Source organism: Lynx canadensis, chromosome C1, assembly GCF_007474595.2.
Source record: "Lynx canadensis isolate LIC74 chromosome C1, mLynCan4.pri.v2, whole genome shotgun sequence".
Classification (NCBI taxonomy): domain Eukaryota; kingdom Metazoa; phylum Chordata; class Mammalia; order Carnivora; family Felidae; genus Lynx; species Lynx canadensis.
Genome location: NC_044310.1, coordinates 110834876 through 110862039, shown reverse-complemented (window position 1 = coordinate 110862039; position 27164 = coordinate 110834876). Strand labels below are relative to the sequence as shown.

The 27164-nt window shown below is 50.5% G+C and overlaps 1 protein-coding gene and 1 long non-coding RNA gene across 4 annotated transcripts; one reads left to right on the top strand and one right to left on the bottom strand.

The window, feature by feature from the left end:
- Window positions 1–4107: 4107 nt before the first annotated feature.
- LOC115521021 lies at window positions 4108–5958 on the bottom strand. The gene is made up of 2 exons (XR_003970932.1): window positions 5845–5958; window positions 4108–4260 (listed from the first exon to the last, which is right to left on the bottom strand). It is a non-coding gene; the product is annotated as an uncharacterized LOC115521021 (long non-coding RNA).
- A 9259-nt stretch (window positions 5959–15217) lies between these two features.
- Window positions 15218–25880, top strand: PROC (protein C, inactivator of coagulation factors Va and VIIIa). 3 transcript variants are annotated; one of them, XM_030327303.1, is made up of 9 exons: window positions 15218–15283; window positions 16445–16531; window positions 17849–18015; window positions 19258–19282; window positions 19398–19535; window positions 19715–19849; window positions 22844–22983; window positions 23917–24034; window positions 25188–25880. In XM_030327303.1, exons 1-9 carry the CDS (start codon window positions 15238–15240, stop codon window positions 25763–25765), a joined length of 1434 nt encoding a protein of 477 aa, XP_030183163.1. In that variant the 5' UTR covers window positions 15218–15237; the 3' UTR covers window positions 25766–25880. The 3 variants fall into 3 exon arrangements, with proteins under 3 accessions (XP_030183163.1, XP_030183164.1, XP_030183165.1); XM_030327304.1 differs by having other exon boundaries at window positions 16441–16531; window positions 17865–18015; XM_030327305.2 differs by having other exon boundaries at window positions 16441–16531.
- Window positions 25881–27164: the final 1284 nt, after the last annotated feature.

Sequence of the window (27164 nt, the reverse complement as noted above, 5' to 3'; positions counted from 1 at the left end):
GATCTCGCGGTCCGTGAGTTCGAGCCCCGCGTCAGGCTCTGGGCTGATGGCTCGGAGCCTGGAGCCTGTTTCCGATTCTGTGTCTCCCTCTCTCTCTGCCCCTCCCCTGTTCATGCTCTGTCTCTCTCTGTCCCAAAAATAAATAAACGTTGAAAAAAAAATTAAAAAAAAAAAAAATAATAAAAAAAAATTTTTTTTAAGTTTATTCATTTTGAGAGAGACAGAGTGAGCGGGGGAGGGACAGAGGAAGAGGGAGAGAGAGAATCCCAAGCAGGCTCTACACTCACAGTGCAGAGCCCAATGGAGGGCTTGAATCCACGAAATGTAAGATTATGGCCCGAGCTGAAACCAAGAATCAGACACTTAACAGACTGAGCCACCCAGATGCCCCTGGTAATCCTATTTTAGTTTTCTGAGGAAACTCCACACTGTTTTCCACAACGGCTGCACCAATTTACTTTCCACCAACCGTGCATGAGGCTTCCTTTTTCTCCATATCTTTGCCAACACTTGTTGTTTCTTGTGTTTTTGATTTTAGCCTCAGAAAGGCCGTGATAGCTCACTGTGGTTTTGATTTGCATTTCCCTGATAATGAGTGATGTTGAACACTTTTTCATGTGTCTGTTGGTCATCTGTATTTTTCTTTGGAGAAATGTCTGTTCAGGTTCTCTGTATATTTCTAATCAGATGATTTAGGTTTTTGGTGTTGGGTTATATAAGTTCCTCATATACTTTGAATATTAATCCTTTATCGGATATATCATTTGCAACTATCTTCTCCCATTCAGCAGGTTGCCTTTTCTTGTTTTGTTGATGGCGTCCTTCTGAATCCTTCCTTTTATTTGCATAGAGGCCATGCTTCCCACAGGTGCTCCCAGCCAAGGATTGAGCTCCCTGCCTTGGCTGATTCTGCTCTGGGCTCTCTCTCAACCTCAGTATCTGTTTGTGTCCCCCCTTCTCCCCTCGACCCTGCACGATTTGCCCTCTCCTTCCAAAGCTGTTCCAAAGGCCAGTTCAGGTTTGCATTTTCATTTAACCAAGTTAAATCTGATTTGTGCCTAGATCCTGCTTTCTGAATACCATTCTTCAGTGTAACAAACCGGGGCTCCTAGAGATTCTAGGGCTATGGCAGGAAAAGTCCCCAATGAGCCTGGAACATGTTGTGCCAAGCAGTAAGGAAGTGCTCAAAGAAGGATGGAGATACATCAAAGAACACAGGGGCCAACTCAGAGGAGCTCTCTATAGCCAAACCTGGTACAATTTGAGCGAAAAATAGTAATAATGGATTATAACCCACAGAATGAAATAAAAATTCAAGACACTATCCCTAAAGCTATAAAAATAATGGACTAGGAGATGCCAAGTGACGTGTGTGCATTTTTTATTACTGTGTACTTCTGGCGACTATAGTTTGAAATACTATTTTTTACCAAGTTTTATAAAAATGCAGAATTTTGTTTACTTTTTTTTAAAGCTATGTTGTTAGCACACAGAACACGTCATTGTTGTTTTGGGGGAAAGGCTTATGTCACTAATAAATACCTCCAAAATTAGATTGATACAGGAAGAAAAACACTTTTCCCTTTTAGTTTTGAGAAACTTCCTCTTGGTTCCCGGGAGGAGGGATTCCTTGATGTTGACACATGTAAGCCACCTTGGCACAGACGCCTTGTGGTATGGAAAAACTAAAATTCATTTTTTATGCCCTCTTCCCCCTCTCCACCTTCAACTTCAGTGGGACCCCAAGCAATGGTTCCCAGTGTGTCAGGCAATCTGGACTTTCCAGTGTTACCATGGAGATGGTATCCGTTAAAAGAGTTCCTTTTTTAGTTTGTGGGTCTTAAGATTGATAATTCTGGGGGCGCCTGGGTGGCGCAGTCGGTTAAGCGTCCGACTTCAGCCAGGTCACGATCTCGTGGTCCGTGAGTTCGAGCCCCGCGTCAGGCTCTGGGCTGATGGCTCAGAGCCTGGAGCCTGTTTCTGATTCTGTGTCTCCCTCTCTCTCTGCCCCTCCCCCGTTCATGCTCTGTCTCTCTCTGTCCCAAAAATAAATAAACGTTGAAAAAAAAATTTAAAAAAAAAAAAAAAGATTGATAATTCTGTCATTTTCATTTCATTTCCTGAAAGTCGGGGTCGGCTTGTGAAAAGTTGTTAAACAACATGCTAGATGTGAAATGTCAGCCCTCACTCTGATGTTCAGAGCACCAGATGAAGACTTCACAAGGTTGCAGAGAGGCGTTCTGATTTGGGTAGTCCATTGAAGAAGGGAGTCTGAATGTTGTATGCTGTTAATGACTGTCTCCCCACGTCCTGCCTGAAATACCATGATTGTTTATGAAAAGTGTCTTTAATAAAGCTGGATACAGTTTGGCTTGCAATTAAAAAAATAATAATAATGGACTACATAAATGGGGGAAAGCTACAGTTCCTTTTTACAGCAGAATTCCCATTAATAAATGTAGAAAGAACAGTGGAAATAGAAAAATCACTATTTGGTAAAAACCACAGTAATAACCACTGCAAACAAGAATCAAGGGATACTAAAGTTAGTGGGAAAAAGGATGAAGTGGGGCGCCTGGGTGGCTCAGTCGGTTAAGCGGCCGACTTCGGCTCAGGTCATGATCTCACAGTCCGTGAGTTCGAGCCCCGCGTCGGGCTCTGTGCTGACCACTCAGAGCCTGGAGCCTGTTTCACATTCTGTGTCTCCCTCTCTCTGACCCTCCCCCGTTCATGCTCTGTCTCTCTCTGTCTCAAAAATAAATAAACGTTAAAAAAAATTTATAAAAAAAAAAAAAGAAAAAGGATGAAGAGAACAGGGTATTTATATACTCATAGAGTATCTCCCCACAGGATGTTGATTAATTACAAAGGAAAACAGTAACTTTGTAGCAGAGAAACCTCAGGAAGACACCAGTTTTACCAAATGATCAAAATTATTATGACCAGTAATTAGACACATCAACACCAGCAGATATGGCATCCTGAGAAGGGTACATCACTTCTGTGGTATTTTTGCCTAAAAATGCTTAACTTCAGTCTAGTAAGGAGAAAACAGTGAGGTTTGTCCTACAAAATAACCCGCCAGAGTGTTGCAGTGGCAAGGAAAGACTGAGGAACTATTCCAGATTGAAGATGAAGGTGACAGGACTCCTATATGCCATGTGGGATCCTGGACTAGAAACGGGATGCTCATGGGACACTTGGCAAAATTCAAGTCAGATTAGTAGATGAATTCCTAGTATTAGATCATCATTAACCCCCTGGCTCTGGTCCTTCCACTGTGGTTAGATGAGACGTTAACATGAGGGCAGTCTGAGCAAAGGGTGCTATACTGGCAACTTTTTTTTGTAAGTCTAAATTTTCAAAATAGAAAAGACTGCATGCTGGTAGCCAGTGTCAAGAGGGGACAAACTACAGGATGGCAAATAACTTCCAACTAAACTTCTGACATGATCAGTTGTCAGCACTGCCCACTGCTGGGAATGTTAAGTATTCTGAGGCTTCCTTCACTGGGGGGGTGGGGGGGTGGTGGGGGGGTGGTGGAATGCTGAGGGTGACTGAGGAGGTCACCCTCCTCAGGTCACCCTCCTCAGGTGGGTGGGGGGTGGGGGGGGGAGGATGGAGTGAGAGGAAGATAGAATGCATGAACTTGGTGGTGAGTACAGCACTGTTACATGTGTTCCGGACACCTTTTTGTAGGCTTGAAATGTTTTTATTTTTATTTTGAAATGTTTTTATTTTTATTTTTTTAATGTAGTTTTATTTTGTTTTTGTTTATTTTGAGAGAGAGAGAAAGACCCCACTTGCTCAAGGGCCCTTGGTCAAGAGTAGGGGAGGGACAGAGAGAATCCCAAGCAGGCTCCCCTATCAGCACACAGCCCGACACAAGGGGCTTGATCTGAAAACGTGAGATTTCTAAGCCAAAATCAAGAGCCGCGGCTTAACTGACTGAGCCACCAGGTGCCCCAACTTGAAATGATTTTAAATAAAAAATTTAAATTAATACGTATGTGACAGAATTCAAACAGCACTTAGGTAGAGTGAAGAGTAAGTCCTTGTCCCCAATTCCTCCCCTCCTCTCCCACCCCCAGGTAAATGCACGTCAGGTAGAAACAAACAGATATGTGTATTTATTGTTCAATAAATGGAAGTTGAGAGCTCTCTCTTAGGTCAAGGGCATCTAGGGGAGTCATGAAGACTGAGAGCCAGGAAGCCTCTGCCAACAGGTGAAGGAGGCCTTTTCTGCTGCTGTGCTTTGTGCTGAAAAAGAGAAAAGACAGCTATGTCTGGATACCATCAAACACGTCTTTCGTATTGCAGCTTGCACCCTATGAGTGAGTCATAAAATCAGTTTAGTGTTTCATGCTCGTTTTTATTTTTTAATTTATTATTTAAATGTTTATTTATTTTTGAGAGAGAGAGAGAAAGCAGGGGAGGGGCAGAGAGAGAGAGAGGGAGACAGGAGACAGAATCCCAAGCAGGCTTTGCTGTCAGCACAGAGCCTGATGTGGGGCTTGAACCTGCCAACAGCATGATCATGACCTGAGCCGAAATCAAGAGTTGGACACTTGGCTGACTGCGCCACCCAGGCACCCCGTGATGATCGTCATTTGTAAAAAAACAGAAGAGAGGAACAGACGATGGTAGGAGTAATCACCTGTAATAGGTGAAACTTAACCTTTTTGTGAAACTTTGCTGCAATGTAAAATGTATTTCTTACTGAGGATGGAGGTTTAAAAAAAAAAAAAATTGCAAAAACACTGCCTTAAGCCACAACTGGCCTAAAGCCAGAACCTGGATCACCAAGACAGTCAGCCGCAGGCTGAAGGTGACGGGGCTTGTCAGAGTTCCTGGGAGCAACAAGGCAATAAATGTGCAGGCCTGACTTCCCTGAAACTTTGTGTAAGGACTAAGCTGGTTAATGGGTAACCAGGAGCACAAGGCTTAGCTCCAAGCAAGCGTGTGGTCCCAGGGGACCCCATCACACCACATAGGGTAGAGCTCTGAAAGACTGTACAGAAGAATCCTGGGTCCCCAGGCTGCAGGGAGGAGGCCCCTGCCCCAGGGCACAGCAAGTTCAGCGAGGACAGAAGGTGGCCTGAGGCCGGTGAAAGGCTCTCCTGCTGGGTGGACAAACACTGGGGTAAGGCTTAGAGGGCTGGAATGGCTCCCCAGGGTGGGAATCCCCTACCCCCGCCCCAGAATGTGCTCTCCAAGGACAGTGTTGCCTTAATTAAGAGCCCGGGCCTTGAGCACCCCTGGAATGTGGACCGCAAGCGTGTAAAGGTAGATCTAGTAAACACTTAAGGCTTTGGGGGCCATACAGTCTGTCATAATTGCCCAGTACCAATGTCCTGAAAGCAGTCATGGACAGATGTAACACATGAGCGTTGCTGTTCCAGTACAACTTTTCATGGACGCTGAAATTTGACATTTGAATTTTATATAATTTTCACTTGTTACAAAATACTAATCTCGTCGTATTTTTCAACAATAACAAAATGTACAATCCATTCTTGGTTCCTGAGCTGAACGAGAACAAGGCAGGCCAGATTTGGCCTGCAGGCCAAAGGTGGCGAACCCTTGCTTTGGACATTGCCCTTCCTCCCTTCCCTCTCTCCCTTCTTTCCTCCTTCCCTCCACCCTTTCCCCCTCCTTCCTCCTCCCCATCCTCTTCTCCTCCCTTCCCCTCCCTCCCTCTCCCCCCTTCCCCTCCCGCCACCTTCCTCCTCCCTCCCCGCCGCCCTCCTCCCCGCCTCCACTCTACCTCCCTCCCCTCCCCGCCCCCGCCCTGCGGCCCTCACCCCGGCCCAGACGCGGCGCGGTCAGGGGGCGCTGACTCACCGGCTGACTCAGCGGGAGGGCGGCGGGGCCCCGGGCTTGCTGGCGACGAGGTCGGCGGCCGCGCTGGCGACGGGAGAGGACGCCCCGCCGCAGGACGGCCCTTCCGGCTTTGGCTTCCGACCCGCGCGGAGCCCGGCATAGGATGGCCCGGGGGACCCGGGGCGCCGGGGGATGGCAGGGGCGGGGAGGGAGACCCGGCCGCGCGAGTCCGTTCGGGCCGCCCTCCCGCCCGGAGAGGCCGGCGTGCAGCGCTCCTCCGCTCTTCCCACGCCCGCGAACCGAGGTCCGGCCCCGCCGCCTCCAGGCAGCCTTCCCAGAGGACCTCTTTGGGGCCGAGTTACCTGGGCCACCTCCGTCCTGGCACCTTCGGCCTGGCTCTCGGCCGGCCTGTTATGGGTCTGGCTTCCTCGCCACTGTGAGCCTCTTGGGGATGGCGGCCGGGTCTTAGTAGGCTCTGCATCCCTAGCGTTAAACGGAACTCAGGCGAGGAGGAGGTGGGACGTGTGTTCGCGTGAACAGTTTTAGAGAGCCACGTTGGGGCCCAGCCGTACCCGACTCCTCAACCCGTGATAATCTGTAAAAAATAATTATACGTGTGTATGTATTACTTTAACATAAAAATATGAAAAATCGCTTATTTGAAATCATTTATTAGAATCATAAATATGAAATATGAAAAATCGGTATTTACTGGAAATGATATATCCTATATTATTTACTTTTGTGTTACATAAATGCTATTATTTAGACAGAACAATAGGATTATTAATGGCAATTAATAGTAGGACTACTTTGTGAGAAATACAAAAATAGTTATATGATGTTTTTATTCTCTGATACAGCAATTTATTTTAACTCATTATTGGATACTTAAAATTTGTATTAAGATACATACATGTAAAAGGCTGCATATGGTATGATTCCATGGCATTCTTCTATGATAATTTACAAAAGGCAGAAGTACGGAGACAGTGAAAAACCCCTGCCAGGAGTTGGGGGTGGGGTGGGGAGCGGGGCAGGGAGAAATAGATGAAGCAGAGATGATTTTCAGGCAGTGGAAATACCATGTGTGATACTATAACGATGGACACATGTCATTATGCATTTGTCCAAACCCCTAGAATGTACCACATCAAGAGGAAACACAAATGTAAACTAAGGACTTTGGCTGATTATGATGTGTTAAGGTAGGTTCGTTAGTTTAACAAAATGTACACTCTGGTGGAGATGGTGATGGGGGGGGCAGGAAGGCTATGCAGTGGGGGTGGAGAGTTGGGGGGGGTATATGGGAAATCTCTGTACTTTCCCTTCAATTTTGCTATGAACCTAAAACTACTCGACAAAAATAAAGTATTAAAAAAAAAGATACATACATGTAAGACTTTTTAAGAGGAGAATGTAAGTACAGTAGGACTAATTAAACATATTACCAATATTTAACTAAAAATAGCAATGATATTTCTGTCCTATGATGCAGTGGATATTTTTACCTCTTTCTGTTTTCTTGCCGCAGCCTTTAGGAAACCCTTCTTTTATGTAGTGGTCTAACTAGGTATGGCCAAACATCATATGCTTTGACTTGTAGTGCTGCGTTTATTAAGCCCACATTACACTAATGCGTGCTGTCAGTCCAGTGTGATGGCATCAAGGTACCGATCCTCTCAACGAAATCATTTGAGCACGGAATACTTTAGATCTTACTAACAACAGCAGGTTTTTAGACTTGTAGGGATTAGCTTCCAGCTCTCCAAAAATGCCCATCCTCTTTGTATCTGTAGGCTGGTTTTGTAGACCAGCTGTTCTGTCAGCCCCTTTGCATCAATAAATTCAACACCTAAAGTTGCATCCTTTTGAAACATTTTGAAGCACCCTGCGTGTCATACAATTACAAAATGTAATTTTGTAATCTCTCTCTCCTTCTCTGTGTGTGAAAATGGTTTTAAAGCAGAGATATTTGAGCTTATGATATTAAAGTTGGATTACAAATTCCAGTCTTAGTAAAGAAGTGAGAAAGTCCTGTTTAAATTGGTTGTCCTCTTCCAGTGACATTTTGTTTTACTTCCCCAAATCTGAGTCATTTTTTATTACATGAGTTTTTGTTATTTCCTGCACAGAACATTGAACACCTCAGGTGCTGTCAGTTCATCCTTTTTCAGGATCCTTCTGGCCTCTTCAAAGATCATCAGTTTTGGAAAGAACCATTTGTAAATTTCCACTTGAATGCAATCCTTTTCTCCATTCTCATTCTCAATATGTTTTCAAATTAGAGGACATTCTTCTTGTCCTACACTTTGAAAATATGATTTGATGGTAGCCTAACTTTTTAAGATCTCTTCCATGACTGGTGGCGATGACAGCCCTCTCATAGGCACATATGTGTAAAGGAGACCATCTCCTTCCACTTCTAGAACATCAAATAGCTCATTAAGTGCTTTTGCATATTTTGAAGAAACTGAGAAATAACCAAACCTTTCATTGGGAAAGCCTCAATATCACAGGAAGCAAACCACACTCCATTACCCATGTGTGCAGGACATTCGGCAGGTAAGACCTTTTCATTTTCTTTGGTAATGGTTCATAGCCTGAACAGAATTTGCAAAAATTGACATTCTCACCGTCTGTCAAATGTGCAGGGAAGCAGTGCTTCCTTTGTATATCATCAACATTTAAAATTTTTTTCCTGAAGTTTCATTAAAATCTTCCTGGAAATCAAAAAGACCATTTGAAACTCCACTTTTCAAATCAAAGTGCTTAAGAGGTAGGAGAACCTTTCTTTATTGCCATGGTTGGACTCAGTCCTCTGTATACTATGGAAAGCATGATTGTTGCCCTGTAAAGGGGCAACACATCTGTTATCAAAATTTTATCTGTGGTTCACCCACAGGATATTTCAGGTACAGCCTCTGAATGAGGAAATGTAACTTTACTCGGTGTCATAGAACAATCAAAGGAGCAATATATTCATTCATATGGTACGCCCATGCTAATTCAGCAGCCACTATTTTTTTTTTTTTAATTTGAGGGGGAGAGGGGGCAGAGGGAGAGAAAAGAGAATCCCAAGCAGGCTCCACACTCAGCTCGGAGCCTGATCCAGGGCTCCATCCCACAACCCTGGGATCATGACCTAAGCTGAAACCACGAGTTGGATGCTCAACCGACTGAGCCACCCAGGTGCCCCAAGCAGCCACTATTTTCAATTGAGAATTGAGGTCTTTGGGGGAGACCAAAAAAAAAAAAAAAAAAAAACCCAAAAACCTCTTTTGATTAATTTAGAATTACTTGCCTGTTTCCTTGAGGTCCTGTGAGAATCATCTTTTACATTCCTTTGTCCACCATGCTCACTCCCAAATTCTTCTCTCCATTTGGTGCAGTATGCCCTTTTTGATGATTTACCTCCCTTATCCAGCTGCCATTAAAATAACACAATCTCTTAGCTTTCCAAATAACCGTGACGTCTGGTTCATGCTGGCATTGATATTGTAATCATTCTCATTTTCATTATCTGAACTCTTAAAAAAAAATGTCACGATATTCACCACGTCAAGATCAAACTAGCACTGTCTAGATACACAGCATGATAGTTAACTCACAGGCAGAGCGGATGTCTGTGCTCCCAGTTACAGTGCACTTAGGTCATCACCAGGGTGATGTGATAATAGGTGATGCGTGATCATTAACCACAGGTCGCGGAGGTCACGGTTGTCCTCGTCAGCAGCAGATACTGGGGGAGTCCTGGGTCCATTTGGTACAACAACCAGTATCACCTTCAGCCCCTCTTTTTTGTGGTCACCTTTGCATTTTGTACCTTTTCCCTAACCTTCTGTATCTGTCACTGAAAACTGGGACTTTTCTCATCCCAGGGAAGAGTTTACCAGATGTAGGACTTCTGGTGCTAAAATCGGGACAGTCCCAGACAAACTGGGATGGCTGGTCACCCCAGCACATGCTTGTCGAATCAGGAAATAAGTCTAAGATAAATACTGTATGATCTCACTTACATGTAGAATCTAAAAAAACTGAACTCAAAGATTAAAAAAACAGATTATTGGTTACCAGAGGTGGGGGTGAGGGGTACAGTGGTCAAATGGTACAAACTTCCAGCTATAAATAAGTTCTGGGGATGTAATGTGCAACATGGTAACCATAGTTAATCATTCTGTATTGTATTTATGAAAGTCACGAAGGCAGTAGGTTTAAAAAATTCTCATCACAAGAAAAAAAATTATATCCATGTGAGGTGATGGATGTCAACTAAACTTACTGTGGTGATCATTTTGCAATGTATACATATATTAAATCATATTGTATGCCTTTATCTAATATAATGTTATATGTTAGTTTTATCTCAATAAAACTGAACAAAGTCTCAATAAAAAAAAAATCAATTATATTTCTATATGCCAGTAGCACACAGTTTTAAATTGAAATATGTAAAATGCCATTTATGATAGCATTTTTAAAAACACAAAATAAGTAGTGATAAATTTAACAAAATATGTTCAGGGTCTATATGCTAAAAGCATACCAAACACTGGTGAGAGAAATTAACAAAGACCTAAGTAAATGGGGACAAATACCACACTAATAGATCAGAAGATCATTCTTTTTTTTTTTCTTTTTTTTTCTTTTTTTTTCAACGTTTATTTATTTTTGGGACAGAGAGAGACAGAGCATGAACGGGGGAGGGGCAGAGAGAGAGGGAGACACAGAATCGGAAACAGGCTCCAGGCTCCGAGCCATCAGCCCAGAGCCCGACGCGGGGCTCGAACTCCCGGACCGCGAGATCGTGACCTGGCTGAAGTCGGACACTTAACCGACTGCGCCACCCAGGCGCCCCAAGAAGACCATTCTTAAGATGTCTCTTCTCCCCGGATTGTTCTATAGAATCAACTCAATCCATTCAAAATCCCAGCAAGCTATTTTTTTTAATTATTTTTTTTAATGCTTAGCATCATTAGTGATTGGGGAAATGAAATGAAATACTACCACACACCAGTAGAATGACTAAAAATAACAAAATTAAACCAAAAACTGACCACGCCAAGTGCTGGGAAGGATGCAGAACAACTAGAACACTCATATTTTGCTTGTGGGAACACGAAATGGTATGGCCACTTTATTTAGCAGTATTTTTTAAATTTCTTTATTTATTCTTGAGAGAGATGGGAGGGAGGGGCAGAGGGAGAGAGAGAGAGAAAATCCCAAGCAGGCTCTGTGGAGCCCAACGCGGGGCTTGAACTCACAAACTAGGAGATCCTGACCTGAGCGGAAATCAAGAGTCAAACATAACCAACTGAGCCACACAGGTGCTCCTGTTTTTGTTTTTTAGTAAAAGTAAACATGTACTTACACATAACTCAGCAGTCCCATTTATACATATTTGCCCAAGAAAAACGCAAACATAGCCACACTAAGTCCTCTACATGAATGTTCTAGAAGTTTTATTAATAGCTAAGAAATCACTAAGGAATCTACTCCTGAAATCATTGTTGCACTATATGCTAACGAATTTGGATGTAAGTTAAGAAAAATAAATAATAGCCAAGAAGTGGTGAATGGGTAACCAACTGTGGTATATCCATATAATGGAAACTACTCAGCTACAGAAACTAGTGATACCCATATCCACATGGAAGAGTCTCAAAAGCTTTATTTTATGTTGAGTGATAGAAGCCAGTCGTAAAGTCTACATACTGGAGGACTCCATTTATATGCCATTCTAGAAAAAACAACAGAGTCCAGATCAGGGGTTGCCAGAGGCTGCTGGTGGGGCACAGGGGAATTTTCAGGGTGACAGAAATGTCCCATATCATAATTGTGGTGGTTACACTATTACATGCATTTGTCAAAACAAACAGAACGGGGGTGCCTGGGAGGTTCAGTCGGTTAAGTGACCAACTTTGGCTCAGGTCAAGATCTTGCGATTCGTGAGGTCAAGGCCTTTGCCGGGATCTGTGCAGACAGCTCAGAGCCTGCAGCCTGCTTCGGATTCTGTGTCTCCCCATCTCCTTGCCCCTTCCCCACTTGCACTGTCTCTCTCTCAAAAATAAATAAATGTTTAAAAAAATTGTAAAAAGCTAACTTTATTGTATGAAAATTATTCCTCAAACTTTTTTTTTTTTTTTTAAAGAATCTGTGAGTCATTGTGCCATTGACATCAGGCTGCATCCGTCCATCTCCACTTGTTAAAGGGGAGCTCCCCAGGGCCTGTCCAGTTTCTCTCTTCCCTGCCTGACCTGGGCTGAGCCCTGAGCAGCTCCAAGGCTTTCCTGCAGGAGGGAAGGGATAAGACGCCGGGGAGCTGGCGAGAGCCTGCAGCAGTCCCATGAGCCTCCATCCCGCCCCTCTGGTCAGGAGGGGTAGCCCAGGTTGGGTTCTGCCACCCATGCAGGTCACAGAGTCAGAGCCAGTGCTCTGGAAGAGTACACCCCAGCCCCGGGGAGATTGGGGCCTCTGGATACTCTGAGCCCATCGCCGCTGAGCTGCCCCACACAGGGCAGCTGTCCCTGCCTCTCCCTGTCCTGCCTCTCCTGCCCCACCTCCTGCACACCTTCACAGGCACTTATCAACAGGGACACCCACTTTCCCCAGGGTTCTGATCCTCACAAGCTTCACGTGACACCTCGCTGTCTCTCTAGGATACTGGGGGGAGCCAAAAGAGGACATTGGTGTTGACTGATCACCAAAGCCTCTGTCCACCTTGTAGAAAATATTTAATTCAATCCTCATACCAACCACCTGAGGTGCACACTAGTCTTGGCCTCATTTTACGGATGTGGAAATTGAGGCTGAGGGAGCCAAGATGTTTAAACCCGTATGCGCCTGACCCCGAGGATGACCATGCTGGAGGCCATCCCATGGTTTTGCGCCACACCCCCCCCACCCCGCCCCGCCCCACACACCTTTGCTTCTTATGTCTCTGCCTGTGTCCTCACAAATGTAGCGAATACCCTGCCAACAGAGGTCCTTCCTCGCTCTCTCATTCACGGCTGTGATGCTGTGGCATCTGGAGTCAGCCTGACTTCGGGCCAACAGGGGTGACTCACACCTGGGAAGGAACACCCCGGCGGCGACAAGGCAAATCGGCAGTGCCCCCCAAGCCAGGCCAGGCGGCCCCTTGGAACAGCGGCCTGGACCCTCCCTCGGGACCAGAGGAGCGGCCCGGATGGAAACTGGTTTCCTGGAGCACTGACCCCTGGCTTCGCGGCAGCACTCCTCAAGTGATGGTGGCCTTTCAGCCAGCACAACTCAGGGACTAGCTGATGGTGGGGACCCTCCCCCCTCCAGGGAGGCCGTCCGGGTCCCCTGCGCTGCCAGCCAGCGAGGAGCCCAGGAGGCAGGCTCCCCCACCGCGGTGCCCCAGCAGGCGGACAAGCGTGAAGAACCTCCTGCCCTTCTCTGGGCAGCCTTCGGGGCCTCCGCAGGTCCCTGCATCCTTCACTTATCCCACTGCAGCTGCCTTGGCTCTCCCGGGAGCCAGGGCTTTGGGCCTCCGGGTGGGTGGGGCTGTGAGCACAGCAGGCAGGGGCCCTTATCCACGTTCAGGACCAGCGTGGGCGCCCTAGGTAGGCTTCACCCGGCAATGACCGCCTTCGCTAGCTGGGGCGGGGGGGGGGGGGGGGGGGGGCTCCAGCCTAGAACAGTGTGCACTTAGAAGGGCGACACCAGAGCAAGGACGGGGGCGCGCTCCACCCTCTCATGTGGTCAAGCATATGGTCTCCGTGCTTCCTGCTGAGTCCTGAGGACCGCGTGTCCCCTTCTCAAAGCAGCTGCCACAGACCCTCCCACATGGCCACTGGCTCTCCACCCCCACAGGTTCCCTTCCAAGTTCTACTCCCTCCTCCTCCTCCCCCTCCCTTCCACCCCTCCCCATGCCAGCACCTCCCCTGCTGTTTGTCTCCTTGCCCCCTCTCCCTCTCCTCCTGAGGGCCCTTCCTCCATTACCAGGGTCCTGCCAGTCCTGTGACCTCCAGCTGAAGCCCCACCTCTTCCAGCAGCCTCCCCTGGCCACCCCAGCTTGTGCCGGTTTCCCCTCACCCCATTCTTTGCCTTCTCAAGCGGCTGTGTGGGCAGCACGAGGGCTTGTAGCCCCACAGCCCAGGCATGGTGCTGCACCCGCCTAGGTGGCCTCCCATGGTAGGATCCAGAGCTGCCCCAGTCAATTTAAGGGAAGTTAAGGAAAGAGGGGGGTTTCCTAGGAGAGGAGAGGACCCTCAAGAGCCTAAAGCCAGGATGTGCCCACTCAGGAGGTAGGGGCCTCGCCTTGCTGCTCCCTCAGCTTCCTCGGTGTCTAAGGTCTCCTGTCTCTGCCTCTCTCACTCATCTGTATCTTCCTCTCCTCAGCTTCCTCTGCTTTAGGCCCAGACACGGACGCCCAGGCCAGTGCTCACAGTGGAACGAGAGTTCGGAGGCCCTACTCCTGGGACCGAGGTAGAGAATCTGATCGACTCCCGGGTCAGGTGACTTTCCTGTGCAGTCCCAGAGGTCAACGGGGGCAGGGTCACATGCCCCCTGCAGGGGCTCCAGCTTTGAGGGGTGTGGTCAAGTCCTCCGGTAGCCAGTTGGATATGGGAGAAATGGGTGCATGTCCCATATGGTGCATGCAGGGAAGCAAGATGCCTAATAAATGTTGGAAGGCTTAAGGACCAGCGCCAGGGCTCTTTCCCAGCATCCTAACAGCCTTTCTGGGACCCAGTCTGTTTTTCTCACTTGTTTACAAAAGCAGCCAAGAGGTGCCAGGAAGACCTGAGTCTACTCCAGGTCTGCCACTTAGCAGCTTGGTGAATTTGGGCAACGAATAAGAGATTTCTGAGTGTCCTCATCTGCAAAGGAGAGATTATAAGAGTAGCCATGTGCCATTGTAGGGGGCAGCTATAGGGGTGACTGGAGCTGAGGGTCTAGCCCAGTGCCTGGCACTCACGTGGTAGGGACCCTGAGAGGCTTATCTTTTCAGCACGAAAATTGGAAATCGGGATAGTGTATCACTATGTAATTGACAGTGTTTTTTTCACCCTTTTATACTAGCACATAAAATAGGTGCATCTTACAGTTAATGGCATCCTAGATTTGGTGAAATATGGGATCATTACCAATTGCGCTGGTCTGGGGAAAACTGCAATATATCTGGGTAAAAATGTCCCCATCTGCAACATAAGGACAAGGTCCCTCCTTTAGGCAGCCACTGTGAGGCCAAAATGAGACCACATCTGGAGACAGCTTGACAAGTGCTCCCTCCCTCCTGGTTGGCACCAATTGGTGGACAAAGGTGGGCTTTGGGCAAACCAGGCCATCCTGAGCTGGGAACCTGTTTGTTTATCTGTGGAGGGGGTGGCCTCAGCACTGAGGGCCAAGCAAATATTTGCGGTTATGGATTAACTCGAGGTCCAGACTGTCATGGCGGCAGGACGGCGACCTTGCAATTTCTCCCTGGCCCACCCCAGTAAGTCCCCTTCGAGGCAGGTCTGTGAGGGGGGTGGAGGACGGATGGGCAGATGTGAAGTCTGAATCCTCCAGCCAGGGTTCGAGAGGCTGGCTAGAGCTTGGGCTAATGGGAAATCAGGGCTCTGCCACAAGGCCGGCCTGGGCACTTGCTGGCATTCCTCAGGCCTGGGTGCCACAGTTCCAAGGGGCCTTCTTCCCAGACTCTGAGGCAAGGAGAAGTCGTCAGAGGGCCTCCAGGGACGAAGGACATCGTCAGGGGCAGCTTGGAGCCCAGGAGCTGTCCTCCCCCACCTCACCCCCACCTCTAAACCTAGGGAGTGGGGGAGGTTGCGGATGGGGCAGGCAGGCCTACCCCTGGGGCTTGGAGGCAGTGGAGGGCTCGCTCCTAGGTTTCCAGCTGGCAGGGCTACTTCTGGGGCTTTGTAGGGCAGCCGGTAGTTTGGGGCAGGGGCTAGGATTCTAGGCCTGGGGCCAGGTCCTAGCTCTGCTGTGTCATGGCTGCGGGTTTTTAGTAAGCTACTTCACTCGTCTAAGCCGATATTTACTGAGCGTTTGCTGTGTACAAACCCTGTCTTTAGAGCATTGTATTTAATTCTCACAGTAACCCCAATAAGGCAGAAATGACAGCTTTTCTAACCATTTTACAAATGAGGAAACTGAGACAAGGAGCAGTTAGGTATCCTGCCCAGTATTGCTGTCCCGGAGCTGGGATTTGCACCAAGTGGTCTGACTTGGTGGCCTGGCTTCTGAACCATGTACCAATTGCTGGGAAAACACCACGAATGTCCAATAAATGTTAGCCTGGCCATCAGATCAGCAACGGCACCACCCCCTAACCCTCACCAAAGAACAGGACAAGGAAGGGCAGGAACATTCTGGGCTCAGCTGCCGTGGCCCTTTTGTGCTGAGTCACCTTTGATCTTCCCCAGGACTCCATGCCCTTTCTTCCTTTTCTCTTCATCCCTCAGACTCTGGGGAAATGCTGTGACCTTAGCCCCACATAGGCAAGGACACTGAGGTGCCAGTGGTTCTCTGTCTAGGGAACAGGGACCCACCCCCCCAGCCTCAGTCCTTGCATTCAGCTGCCATTTGGGGGCCGGCCAGCAGGCAGAGCAGGGCTGGTGGGGCTTCTGGAAGCTCAGGAGTCCTCCTCAGACAGGTGTCAGCAACTTCAGAATGTGGCAACTCTCAAGCCTCTTCCTGTTGGTGACCATCTGGGGAACTTCCGCCACACCAGCTCCTCCTGGTAAGGCCACGCTACTCCCTCCCTGGGACCCTCCGGGTCTTCACAGGCCCTCTTGGGCCGCACAAGGCCCTCACACCGCACAGCATCTCCTCTGGGCCTCATGGGGAGGTGAGAGGCACACATGGGGAGGAAGTGACTGACAGTCCCCTGCAGGCCAGCTGTTGGAACCCAGCAGCTACTCCCTGGCGGGTGGAGGCTGCGGGGTGTGGGGGGGAGCTGTGACAGCAGACTACTGTTGTGACGCAGTTAGCCCTGGGGGTCATGTCCCAAAGCTCCTTCCTCCAGCCTGGGAGTAGGCCACAGAGTCCCCCGGGGCCTTTCCCCTCCACCCAAGTACTTGCTCCCTCAACAGCCAAAGCCAGGCCTGGCCACCACCCCACCCAGCTGCAGGGCGGCCTCTCCTCCAAGGCAGTGACCTGAGAGGTGACAGCCCTGCCCCACCCCTCCCTCAGCCCCCACAGCCAACAGGAGGAAACCAGGGCACCTCCTGAGGCCTGAGAGGGAATGAGTTGCCAGTGTCGCCCTCGCCCCAGGCACACCAGCTACTGTTGGCATTTGTGCCTGTTCTTGAGCTGCTCATCTGCCTGGGTCGGGGGGTGGGGTGGGGTTCACTCCCACCTGTGGTCCACTTGGCTTCTCTATCCAGACTCTGATGCCTTCCTTTCCTGGCCTTTGCATCAGCCCCTCCGGCCTCTCTTCCTCACTTCCCTGACCTGGTCCTTCCATCCCAGCTGTCCCCAACAGACACCTCTCAGAGCTCTGGAGACAGGTCTGCAGTCCTCCAGTGGTGCCTGCCTGAGGGGAAGGCTGGGAAGTGCTCCTCCCTGCTAGGGAGGTCAAGGAGGAGCGGGGAGGGAGGAGGGACAGCATCAACACAGGGTTGCACAGGGATACTTAGAGAGCAATGCCACCGACTGAACTTTGCAGTCTTGGTAATAACAGCAGCATGTAGCACTGGGTGCTCAGTTCTGAGTCAGGCCCTGTGCCATCTGACACCATTATTCCTCATGTTTGCATGAATAAACTGAGGGTTAGAGAGGCAAAGCCACTGGCTCAAGGTCACACATGGAGCTCAGGCTGGGTCCCAAGGGAGGGCTGCCTGGCTCAGCACACGAGTGGCCAAGTCCTCTGTCCTCCAAGGCCGGCCATCTGCTGCCTGTGGAGGAAGAGGGCAGAGGAGAAGGGGTCTTAAGTCTGGAGGGTCCGAGACAAAACCCCTCCTGGCTTCACTGGGCTCCCTGCAGTGCGGCCCCTACCCCAGCACCCACCCACCTCAGGCCCCTCCACCAAAGTGAGCTCCCCCTCCTCCCAAACCAGACTCAGTGTTCTCCAGCAGAGAGCTCTCCCACCGGGTGCTGCGGATCCGCAAGCGAGCCAACACTTTCCTGGAGGAGCTCCGGGCCGGCAGCCTGGAGCGGGAGTGCGTGGAGGAGATCTGTGACTTGGAGGAGGCCCAGGAGATTTTCCAAAATGTGGATGACACAGTAAGGCTGCAGTGCTGGCTGAAGAGGGCGGGTAGGCTGGTGGCCGGCGGGGGCCTGCAGGATGAGCAAGCTGGGGCTCCACTGCTGAGGCCCTCTTGGGAGTCGGGGAAGCCTTAGGCTGGGACAACAGTCCCACTGCAGGAAGTTCAGCCCGCTCTCTGGCCACTGGCCACTGGCCACTACTGCCTCGCCTGTTCTCTGTGGCCAAAATGCCACCTTCTCTGCTTCCAGCCACGCACCTGCCCATCAGGGTGTCTGTTCTGATGTCTGTTCACATGCACTTGCTCTGTGCCTCAGTTCAAATTTTCAAGGGGCTAAATCTGATTGCTCAGGGGATCTGAGGGAAGAGCCCATGTCCTCTCTGGCTCCCAGGGCTCTGTGGTGGCCCTAAGGTAGAAGGATGGATTGGTAAGAGAGGTGGCTCTCTGATATAGGACTCAGACCCCCTCCATCCCCAAAGGCCTACTAGGACAAAGAGTTGTGCTGCCACCAGGGGGCCCCTTCTGAGCTGTCTGTAGGGCCTTCCCAGGCTGAGGGGGAGCTCTGGTCTGCCCCTTTGGCTGCTACCTCGTGGCCTAGATCCCCACAGCCTCTTTTCCCAAATGGCTTCCTCGGCTGACGCCCAAAGGACTTTCTGCAGCCACCATCTGAGCAGATCACATCCCTCCCGTGGCTCTCCCACCTCACCCTAAGATCTCCCAGGCCCCACAGAGCACAGCCACTGCTGCAGGGGCCTGCTGGTGTTAGGCATCCTGCAGTGGATCTCAGGTGTGGTGGCCCCAGACCAGCAGCAGCAGCAGGGACTTGGTTAGACCAGCAGACCTTCCGAACCAGCAATCAGCATCTAACCCAGAAGGTTTCAACTTTGAGAAGCTGGCTTAGGGAAAGACCATGAGCATGAGAAGTCCAGAAAAGCCTAAAGGAGTGATGGGGGCAGGAAGGAGGCTGAGCAGCCTGGTGAGGGATTTGGGGTCCCTTCCCCTACAGAGGCTGTTGTGGTAGCAGACAGCCCAGAGAGCAGGCTTCCAGACGCAAAGGGGGTAGGGTGGGGTGAGTGGGAGGTGGGGTGGAGATGGCAAAGGAGGTACAGGCAAGGAGGAGTGTGGCCCTACCCTGGCTGGCCACCGGCCCGACAAGCCTTTCCCTCCCCTGCCCCACCTGGGTGGGACCCGGGAGGGGACCCGCGGGCTCCCCAGGCACACACGGGCTGACGGCCCCTCATGCTGCCCCTTCTCTCCACAGCTGGCCTTCTGGGCCAAGTACATCGGTGAGTGCGCTCTCCATCCCAGGCCGCTGTGCCCGTGCCCCCTCGGGTTCTTTGGGCCGCAGGAGGGACGGGGACGGGCTGGCGGCACCAGTGACACCCCTTCGCCGTGTCGCAGACGAGGACCAGTGCGCGGCCCCACCCCCCGATCACCCGTGCGACAGCCCGTGTTGCGGGCACGGCAATTGCATCGACGGCATCAGCGCCTTCCGCTGTGACTGCGACCCGGGCTGGGAGGGCCGCTTCTGCCTATACGGTGAGAGGGCCGGCCGCGGTAGGGGGCGGGGAGGGGGAGCGGGGGTAGGGGCGAGCGGTCGGGCCCCGCGGGGCGGGGAGGGGGTGGGGGCGGGAAAAGGGAGGGGGCCCCGCGGAGCGGGGGGGCCGGTCGCGCCGCGCCACCGTGCCCTCCCGGCGCCCCCTCCCTTGTCCGCGCAGAGGTGAGCTTCTCCAACTGCTCGCTGGACAACGGCGGCTGCGCGCACTACTGCCTGGAGGAGGAGGGCGGGCGCCGCTGCAGCTGCGCGCCGGGCTACAAGCTGGGGGACGACCACCTGCAGTGCGAGCCCACGGGTGAGCCCCCCAACCCGGGGAGGGGGCGGCCCGGGGAGGCTTCGGGAGAGCCAGCGAGGAAATGCGCCACCTCTGCTCCGGGTGCTCGGTCCTGGGGTCCGTCCCAGATTTGGGGAGTGCACCCCACCTGCTCTTTTCCTCACTTACCTGCCTCCCTCCAGGTGCCCCTGCTCACCTTGGGGACAATTTCCTGGAGGAGCATGAGCCCATAAGTCACTCATCTCCCAAACTGTGAGCGGATGTAGGGGGCCAGGCCTCTGGCATCTTCCTCCACTACTCCGGCTAGCTTTATTTTCTTTTTCTTTCTTCCTTCCTTCCTTCCTTCCTTCTTTTCTTTCTTTTTCTTTTTCTTTCTTTCTTTCTTTCTTTCTTTCTTTCTTTCTTTTAACTTAATTTATTTTTTTAATTTACATCCACGTTACTTAGCATATAGTGCAACAATGATTTCAGGTAGTGCAACAATGATTTCAGGAGTAGATTCCTTTAATGCCCCTTACCCATTTAGCCCATCCCCCTTCCCACAACCCCTCCAGTAACCCTTTGTTCTCCATATTTAAGAGTCTCTTATGTTTTGTCCCCCTCCCTCTTTTTATATTATTTTTGCTTCCCTTCCCTTATGTTCATCTGTTTTGTATCTTAAAGTCCTCATAGAGTGAAGTCATATATTTGTCTCTCTGACTTATTTCGCTTAGCATAATACCCTCTAATTCCATCCATGTTGTTGCAAATGGCAAGATTTCATTCTTTTTGATTGTTGAGTAATTCTCCTTTGTGTATATATACCACATCTTCTTTATCCATTCATCCATTGATGGATATTTGGACTCTTTCCATACTTTGGCTATTGTCAATAGCGCTGCTATAAACATTGGGGTGCATGTGCCGCTTCAAAACAGCATTCCTGTATCCTTAGGATAAATACCTAGTAGTGCAATGGCTGCGTCATAGGGTAGTTCTAATTTTTTGAGGAACCTCCATACTGTTTTCCAGAGTGGCTGCACCAGTTTGCATTCCCACCAGAAGTGCAAAAGAGTTCCCCTTTCTCCACATCCTCACGAACATCTGTCGTTTCCTGAGTTGTTAATGTTAGCATTCTGACAGGTGTGAGGTGGTAACTCATTGTGTTTTTGATTTGTATTTCCCTGATGATGAGTGATGTTGAGCATGTTTTCATGTGTCGGTTGGCCATCTGGATGTCTTCTTTGGAGAAGTGTCTATTCATGTCTTTTGCCCATTTCTTCACTGGATTATTTGTTTTTTGGGTGTTGGGTTTGATAAATTCTTTATAGATTTTTGGGTACTAACCCTTTATCTGATATGTCGTTTGCAAATATCTTCTCCCATTCTGTCAGTTGCCTTTTAGTTTTGCTGATTATTTCCTTTACTGGCTTTATTTTCTAAAGACACCTTGTCCAGTCTGGCATCCCATTTCCCCTTATACCTCTGGCTTCTCCTTCTTATACATTTTATCAACTTTGTATATGTACAAGGAAGTGAGAGTTTTACAACTGGTATAATGAATTCCAGCAGGTTGCTCCTCACCATGGGTCTTGTGTCATTCGACCTACAGTGCCCTAGGTGCACCCATATCTTCGGCCTCAGGGCACATTTCCTTAGTTATTTCTTTGATAATCTCCCTGCTGCTTTCTCTGTTCTCTCTTTTTGGACATCCTATTATTCAGGTCTTTTTCCTCTGGGTTGCTCTTTTCATTTTATTATCCTTCTATTTTCCATTTCTTTGACTTTGTGTTCTTTCAGGGAGTGTTCCACAACATTATATTCCAATCTATTTACTTAGAAGAAATGTCTCACTTTTTATTTTGAAATAGAGATTCACAGGAACTTACAAGGAAATGCCTGGTGGACCTGGTGGCCTGTGGGTGTTCCTGTGAGGCCATTGGAAAGCCCAGGTCACCTGGCAGAATCCCTACTGCCCAGCCCCTCAGGTGTTTAGGCCATTTCCTGAGAGGAATCCCCCAGGTTCATGTTTTGGTGGGTCCAGCCTGCTGTCCAGCCCCCTGGAGTAGAGCAGGGAAGAGTCCAGCCCCCTGGAATGGAGCAGGGAAGCTGCAGATGTCTGGGTAACTCCCTCTGGTCAGTCTTGCACATCACTCTTTCCTGTGGCTCTGCACAGTCTCTGGTTCCCCCTGTGCAGAGAATACCCCTATGGACTTCTGCAGGCTTGGAGAAGAGAGTCAAGCCACTGGGGGGTTGGCACAGAGGTCTAGGGCTTTAGTAGTTTCCTTTCCAAACTCAGCATTTCTGTCTGCAGTCCTACCTATACTGTGTTATTCGGAAGCACTGAGGCAGGGGGCGGTGGTGTTTGGTAATAAAAGCAGTCAGCTCCTAGAATCCCCTATTACTGGCTGAGATTTTTGCTTTCTCAGATAGCCAAGTCAGCTACCATGTCTGGCTTCTGGAATTTTGTTGCTGCTGTCTCCATTCTCTGCCACTATGCAATCCCCCTGCTGATGGTTGCCCATTGCTCCTACAAGTCTAAATCTCTCAGCCTGGTATGCATGGTCCATCATGAGCAGACTCTGGCAGCCCTCCCAGCCCTCCATGCTCCATCACATGCTCTCTCCCCTTGGCAGAGGACCTCACGACTGTGCTCAGAGCTACTTTGGGGGCTCTCCAGGAACGCCCACCACTTCCTCCCCATAATCTCTTACCTGTGTTAAGAGCTTGGTGGCATCCCAGCATGAGACTTTACTTATGTATCTCAGGGATTACTCCCAGTGGCCCTGGGAATTCTGAGAAGTTTAACAACCTGACCAAGGACACACGGATGGGTAGTGATGCTGCTTGATCTGACTCTTGCCAGAGTCAAACAGAGGGGATTTTCAAGTTACTGTAACTGGGTCCCTAAGCATCACATATGCCTTTACCCCTACAATGGGGCAAACTAGGCTGCAGGCAGGAAGTTGACAAAGGTGGGGGAGCAGTCTCAGGGAGCAGTACCCGGCAGGAGCTCACCAGCTTCCCCTACTTCAGTGAAGTTCCCCTGTGGGAGGCCAGGGAGGCGAATGGAGAAGAAGCGCAAGACTGTGAAACGTGACACAAGCCAAGCTGACCAAATAGATCCAAGGCTCGTCAATGGGAAGCTATCCGGATGGGGGGAGAGCCCCTGGCAGGTGAGAGGAGAAGCAGCCTCTTGGGTGAGGAATCACAGATCCCCTGCTGGAAGTTCCCCCACTCAGGATGCCCAGATGGGGAGGGGAAATGCTGCTTTCGCTTGGGGTGGGGGGCTGTGCTAATGGCGGAGCCATTTCAGGGAAAGCTGGGGGGAAAGCTGGAGGTACTTGATGGGGGATAGCAGCCAGGGTTGGATGGGCTGAGCACAGGGGCATGTGGTGGACGTACAGGAAGGCAAGCCATCATTTTACTAAAGAGCCAGAAAGATAATGCACTGCCAGTGGCATTTTAGGAGGAGGCCCAGGGTGTTTTGCTTGGAGACGTGAGAGGTGGGAGAGGAGAGGTGAGAGAGGTGTTTTGCTTGGGAGAGAGGTGGGAGGGATGGTTGACCCTGAATACCGCTCCAGCCTCACCGTGGGTGCTAACACTTACTTGGTCCCAGGCATTGGATGGTACAGAAATCAATAAGCAGGGGATTGGCAGGCCTTGGGGAGCTCAAAGATTCTGGGAGGGTCAGGCTCCTAAACACAGCGACTCAATGGGACCAAAGCCAGGATGGCCAGTGGGACAGGACCTGATGGAACCCCAAGGGATCCCCGTTCAGGCTTCAAAGGCTCCTCAGGGGACTTGAGTCCCAGCCTGAGCCCCAAGGGTGAGTAGAACTCTCTGGGTGCTGTGGAGAATAACTACAGCAACAGCATGGGCAAAGGTGGGGAGAGGCCCTACAACAGGCCAACTCTGTAAAACAGGCAGAAATAGAAAATGCCAGCAAAGGGCCGTGGGTCTGTGCCTGTGTGACCAGGGAACAGGAAAGATCCACTTTTGCAACCAGCACCTTAGGCTTGAGAACCACGGCTGTGCTGCGCGCCATGGGCCCTGGCCTGGAGCTGTCAGGGGTAGTTGTGTGATGTCACTGCCCACTCCCATTCCAGGTGATCCTGCTGGACTCAAAGAAGAAGCTGGCCTGCGGGGCGGTGCTCATCCACACGTCCTGGGTGCTGACAGCGGCCCACTGCATGGAGGACTCTAAGAAGCTCATGGTCAGGCTCGGTACGGACTGGGGCTGGGCAGGAGGGGCCTCGGAGGCCTCCAGGAGGGGTGGTGCCAGCAGCCTGGCCAGGTTTGGGGACCCTGATCCTCGGGGTGCTTGAACAAGAGGCTGCTTGAGCTCCACGGAAGGTGTCTGGGGAGAAGAGACCTCAGTGCTCCCCTGACCAAGCCACTCCCCTGGTGGGATTTGAGACGCAGTGACACCTGGTATATGGCAGGTGGGGATTCTCTTCAAATCTGGTGCCCAGGTGCTTACACACATGTGTTTGCAAAGTGAGGGGGGCGTCTCACACACACATACACACACACACACACGCCTCTTCACTCCCACTCACATGGAGCAGGCTGTGTGGACGTCCAGTGCTGTCGGGTACAGACACCCACAAGGGATCTACATGGCCTGGCTCCAGGGCCATGCTTCACACAGACTGATAAGCTGATGGAGTTGAGTGGCAGAGACTCTGGCATCTGCCACAGCAAGGCAGCTGCAGTGGTCCCCAGGGCCCTGAGTCCGGGCCCCACTCTGTACCAGTTTCTGAAGGGGCTCTCCACTGTCCATGCGGAAAAAAGAAGGAAAAGCTGTATTGAGAATGACGAATTCACATTCCCTGCAATAATCTGCCACACAACCAATGGCCAGTGGCCTCCAGTGGCACTGGGCTTAGAATCTCCAACTCCCCTGCCCCTGCCCCTCCAGGAGCCATCAGCCTTGCTGGGGAGGATCTTGTCTCTGGTGTGTGATCCGATCTTTCTTCCCCGGCAGAGCCTGTGTCCTGTTGGTTCTTCCCTCTGGGTCTTGTGTCTTGCTGTTCTTGCCCCGTCAGCTCCCCCCCAGTTGCTTGTCGCTGCGTTGCTCTCAGGCTGGCAGTGCTGGCAGGAGAGGCGTGTCTCTGCACCACAGTAGCTCCACACACCCTTTGTGGCTCCTCTCTGTGTTCCTGGCCTCCCTGCTCACTGCCCACGGCCGCCAGGCCTCCCTGCCCCATTGAGTGAGGCCTCAATTCCAACCAGCCTTCCACCCCTTTAAGACAACACCTGGCAGGGATGTGAGATTTGTGGCGCCCATGGCAGTGCCTGGGATGCGTGACGTCCACTCCAGCTGTGGACCCTGGTGCTGCCCCCAACCACTCCAACTGCCCCCCTTGCCCCATAGGGGAGTATGACCTGCGGCGCAGGGAGAAGTGGGAGTTGGACCTGGACATCAAGGAGGTCCTCATGCATCCCAACTACAGCAGAAGCACCTCAGACAATGACATCGCACTGCTCCGCCTGGCCCAGCCCGCCATCCTCTCACAGACCATCGTGCCCATCTGCCTCCCTGACAGTGGCCTTGCAGAGCGCGAGCTCACCCAGGCTGGGCAGGAGACGGTGGTGACTGGCTGGGGCCATCGCAGCGAGGCCAAGAGAAACCGCACCTTCGTCCTCAACTTCATCAAGGTCCCCGTGGTCCCTCAAAACGAGTGCATCAATGCCATGCACAACATGATCTCTGAGAACATGCTGTGCGCGGGCATCCTTGGGGACTCACAGGATGCCTGTGAGGGCGACAGTGGGGGGCCTATGGTTGCATCCTTCCGCGGCACCTCGTTCCTGGTGGGCTTGGTGAGCTGGGGCGAGGGCTGTGGGCGCCTCCACAATTATGGCGTTTACACTAAAGTCAGCCGCTACCTTGACTGGATCCACAGCCACATTAGAGCTGAGGAGGCCTCGCTTGAGGGCCAGGTGCCTTAGCTTCCCTCAGGCTTGTGTCTGGAGCCCAGAGGCCACTCGTGGAATGGGGTGGGTGGGGGGGCTGGATGGCTGAATGCAACAGTTGAGACATTAAAGGGGACATGTAACAAGCACACCAGCTATAGTTCTGTCTCTCTTTGCATCCCTTTTCTGGGCTGTTCTGAAGGAAGTAACATTTGTGGAACATCTACTGCATGTCCCACACTTTATGAACACAGTCTTTTTCAGCTCTGTGGGGTGGGGAAGAGCTGAGCCAAATTTGGTGGGGTCTGAGGCTAACATTTGGGGGAGGAGCTCTCTTTATGAAAAAGAATAAAAAATGTGACCATAAAACTGTGGGAGCCCCTCCCAGGGCCTTGGAAGGAGACTGCACAAAGCAGAGATCTAGAAGTCAGAGCTTTACAGTACACCCAACAATGAAGGTAGAGGTTTTAAGCTCATATTACAGAGGGGAAAACTGAAGTTTAGGAGGGGTTACATGGTGGAATCAGGATTCAGATCTAGGCCTGACTCCCAACCCCCCTGTGCCCCTGTGTGTTCTCCACTGTTCTTGGAGGGCAGCTGTGTTGAGCACTTGCTGGGTATGGAGGCCATTATCAGCCCAGTGGGGGAAGTAGCCAGAGACTCAGAAGGTGTTGGTTCAGCTCAGAATGAGCTCACAGCTGAGGAAGCTGTTTAAGAACAATTTCGCAAAGGGGCGCCTGGGTGGCTCAGTTGGTTGAGTGTCTGGTTTTTTATTTCAGTTCAGGTCATGATCCCGGGGTCGTGGGATCCATCCCTGTATCAGGCTCTGCACTGAGTGTGGAGCCTGCTTAAGATCCTCTCTCTCTCTCTCTCTCTCTCTCTCTCTCCCCCCCCGCCCCTCTACCCTACTTGTGTGCGTGCACTTTCTCTCCCTCAAAAAAAAAAAAAAAAAAAAAAAAAGAAAAGAAATTCACATGAGCATGAATAGCAGTAAGTAGGCAGCTCTGTGTTGAGCCAGCCTTATGGGCATAACTGGATGAGACAGAGAAATAAGTAAGGATGTACTTGATAAAGAGGGACAGAGGTGAGACGAAGCTGAGACAATTAGCCTAAAGTCATACGAGTCTAACTCTTTGTGTAGTTGTGGCCAAGCTATTCTCTTCTCTGGGCATCGGTAAAATAAAGGGATTAAATGATAACATTAAATGGTTCTCAATCCTAGCTATACGTTTGAGCCTCCTGGGGAATTTTTACAAACATCCAGTTGCCCCCTCAGAGATTCTGGTTTAACTGATTTAGAGTGGGGGACCCTGACATTGATAATTTAAAAACTCCCCAGCTTATTTAAAAGTGTAGCTAGGGTTGAAAGCCACCGGACCAGATGGCCTTTAAGGGCCATTTTTGCTTGGATAGGCCCTAGTTCTGAGCCTCAGTA

Coding starts and splice junctions, on each gene's coding strand:
- PROC (XM_030327303.1), top strand. CDS start 15,238: ATGGCGGCAGGACGGCGACCTTGCAATTTCTCCCTGGCCCACCCCA. Junction 15,284..16,444: donor TTTCTCCCTGGCCCACCCCA/GTAAGTCCCCTT, acceptor CTCCTCAGACAG/GTGTCAGCAACTTCAGAATG. Junction 16,532..17,848: donor CGCCACACCAGCTCCTCCTG/GTAAGGCCACGC, acceptor CTCCCAAACCAG/ACTCAGTGTTCTCCAGCAGA.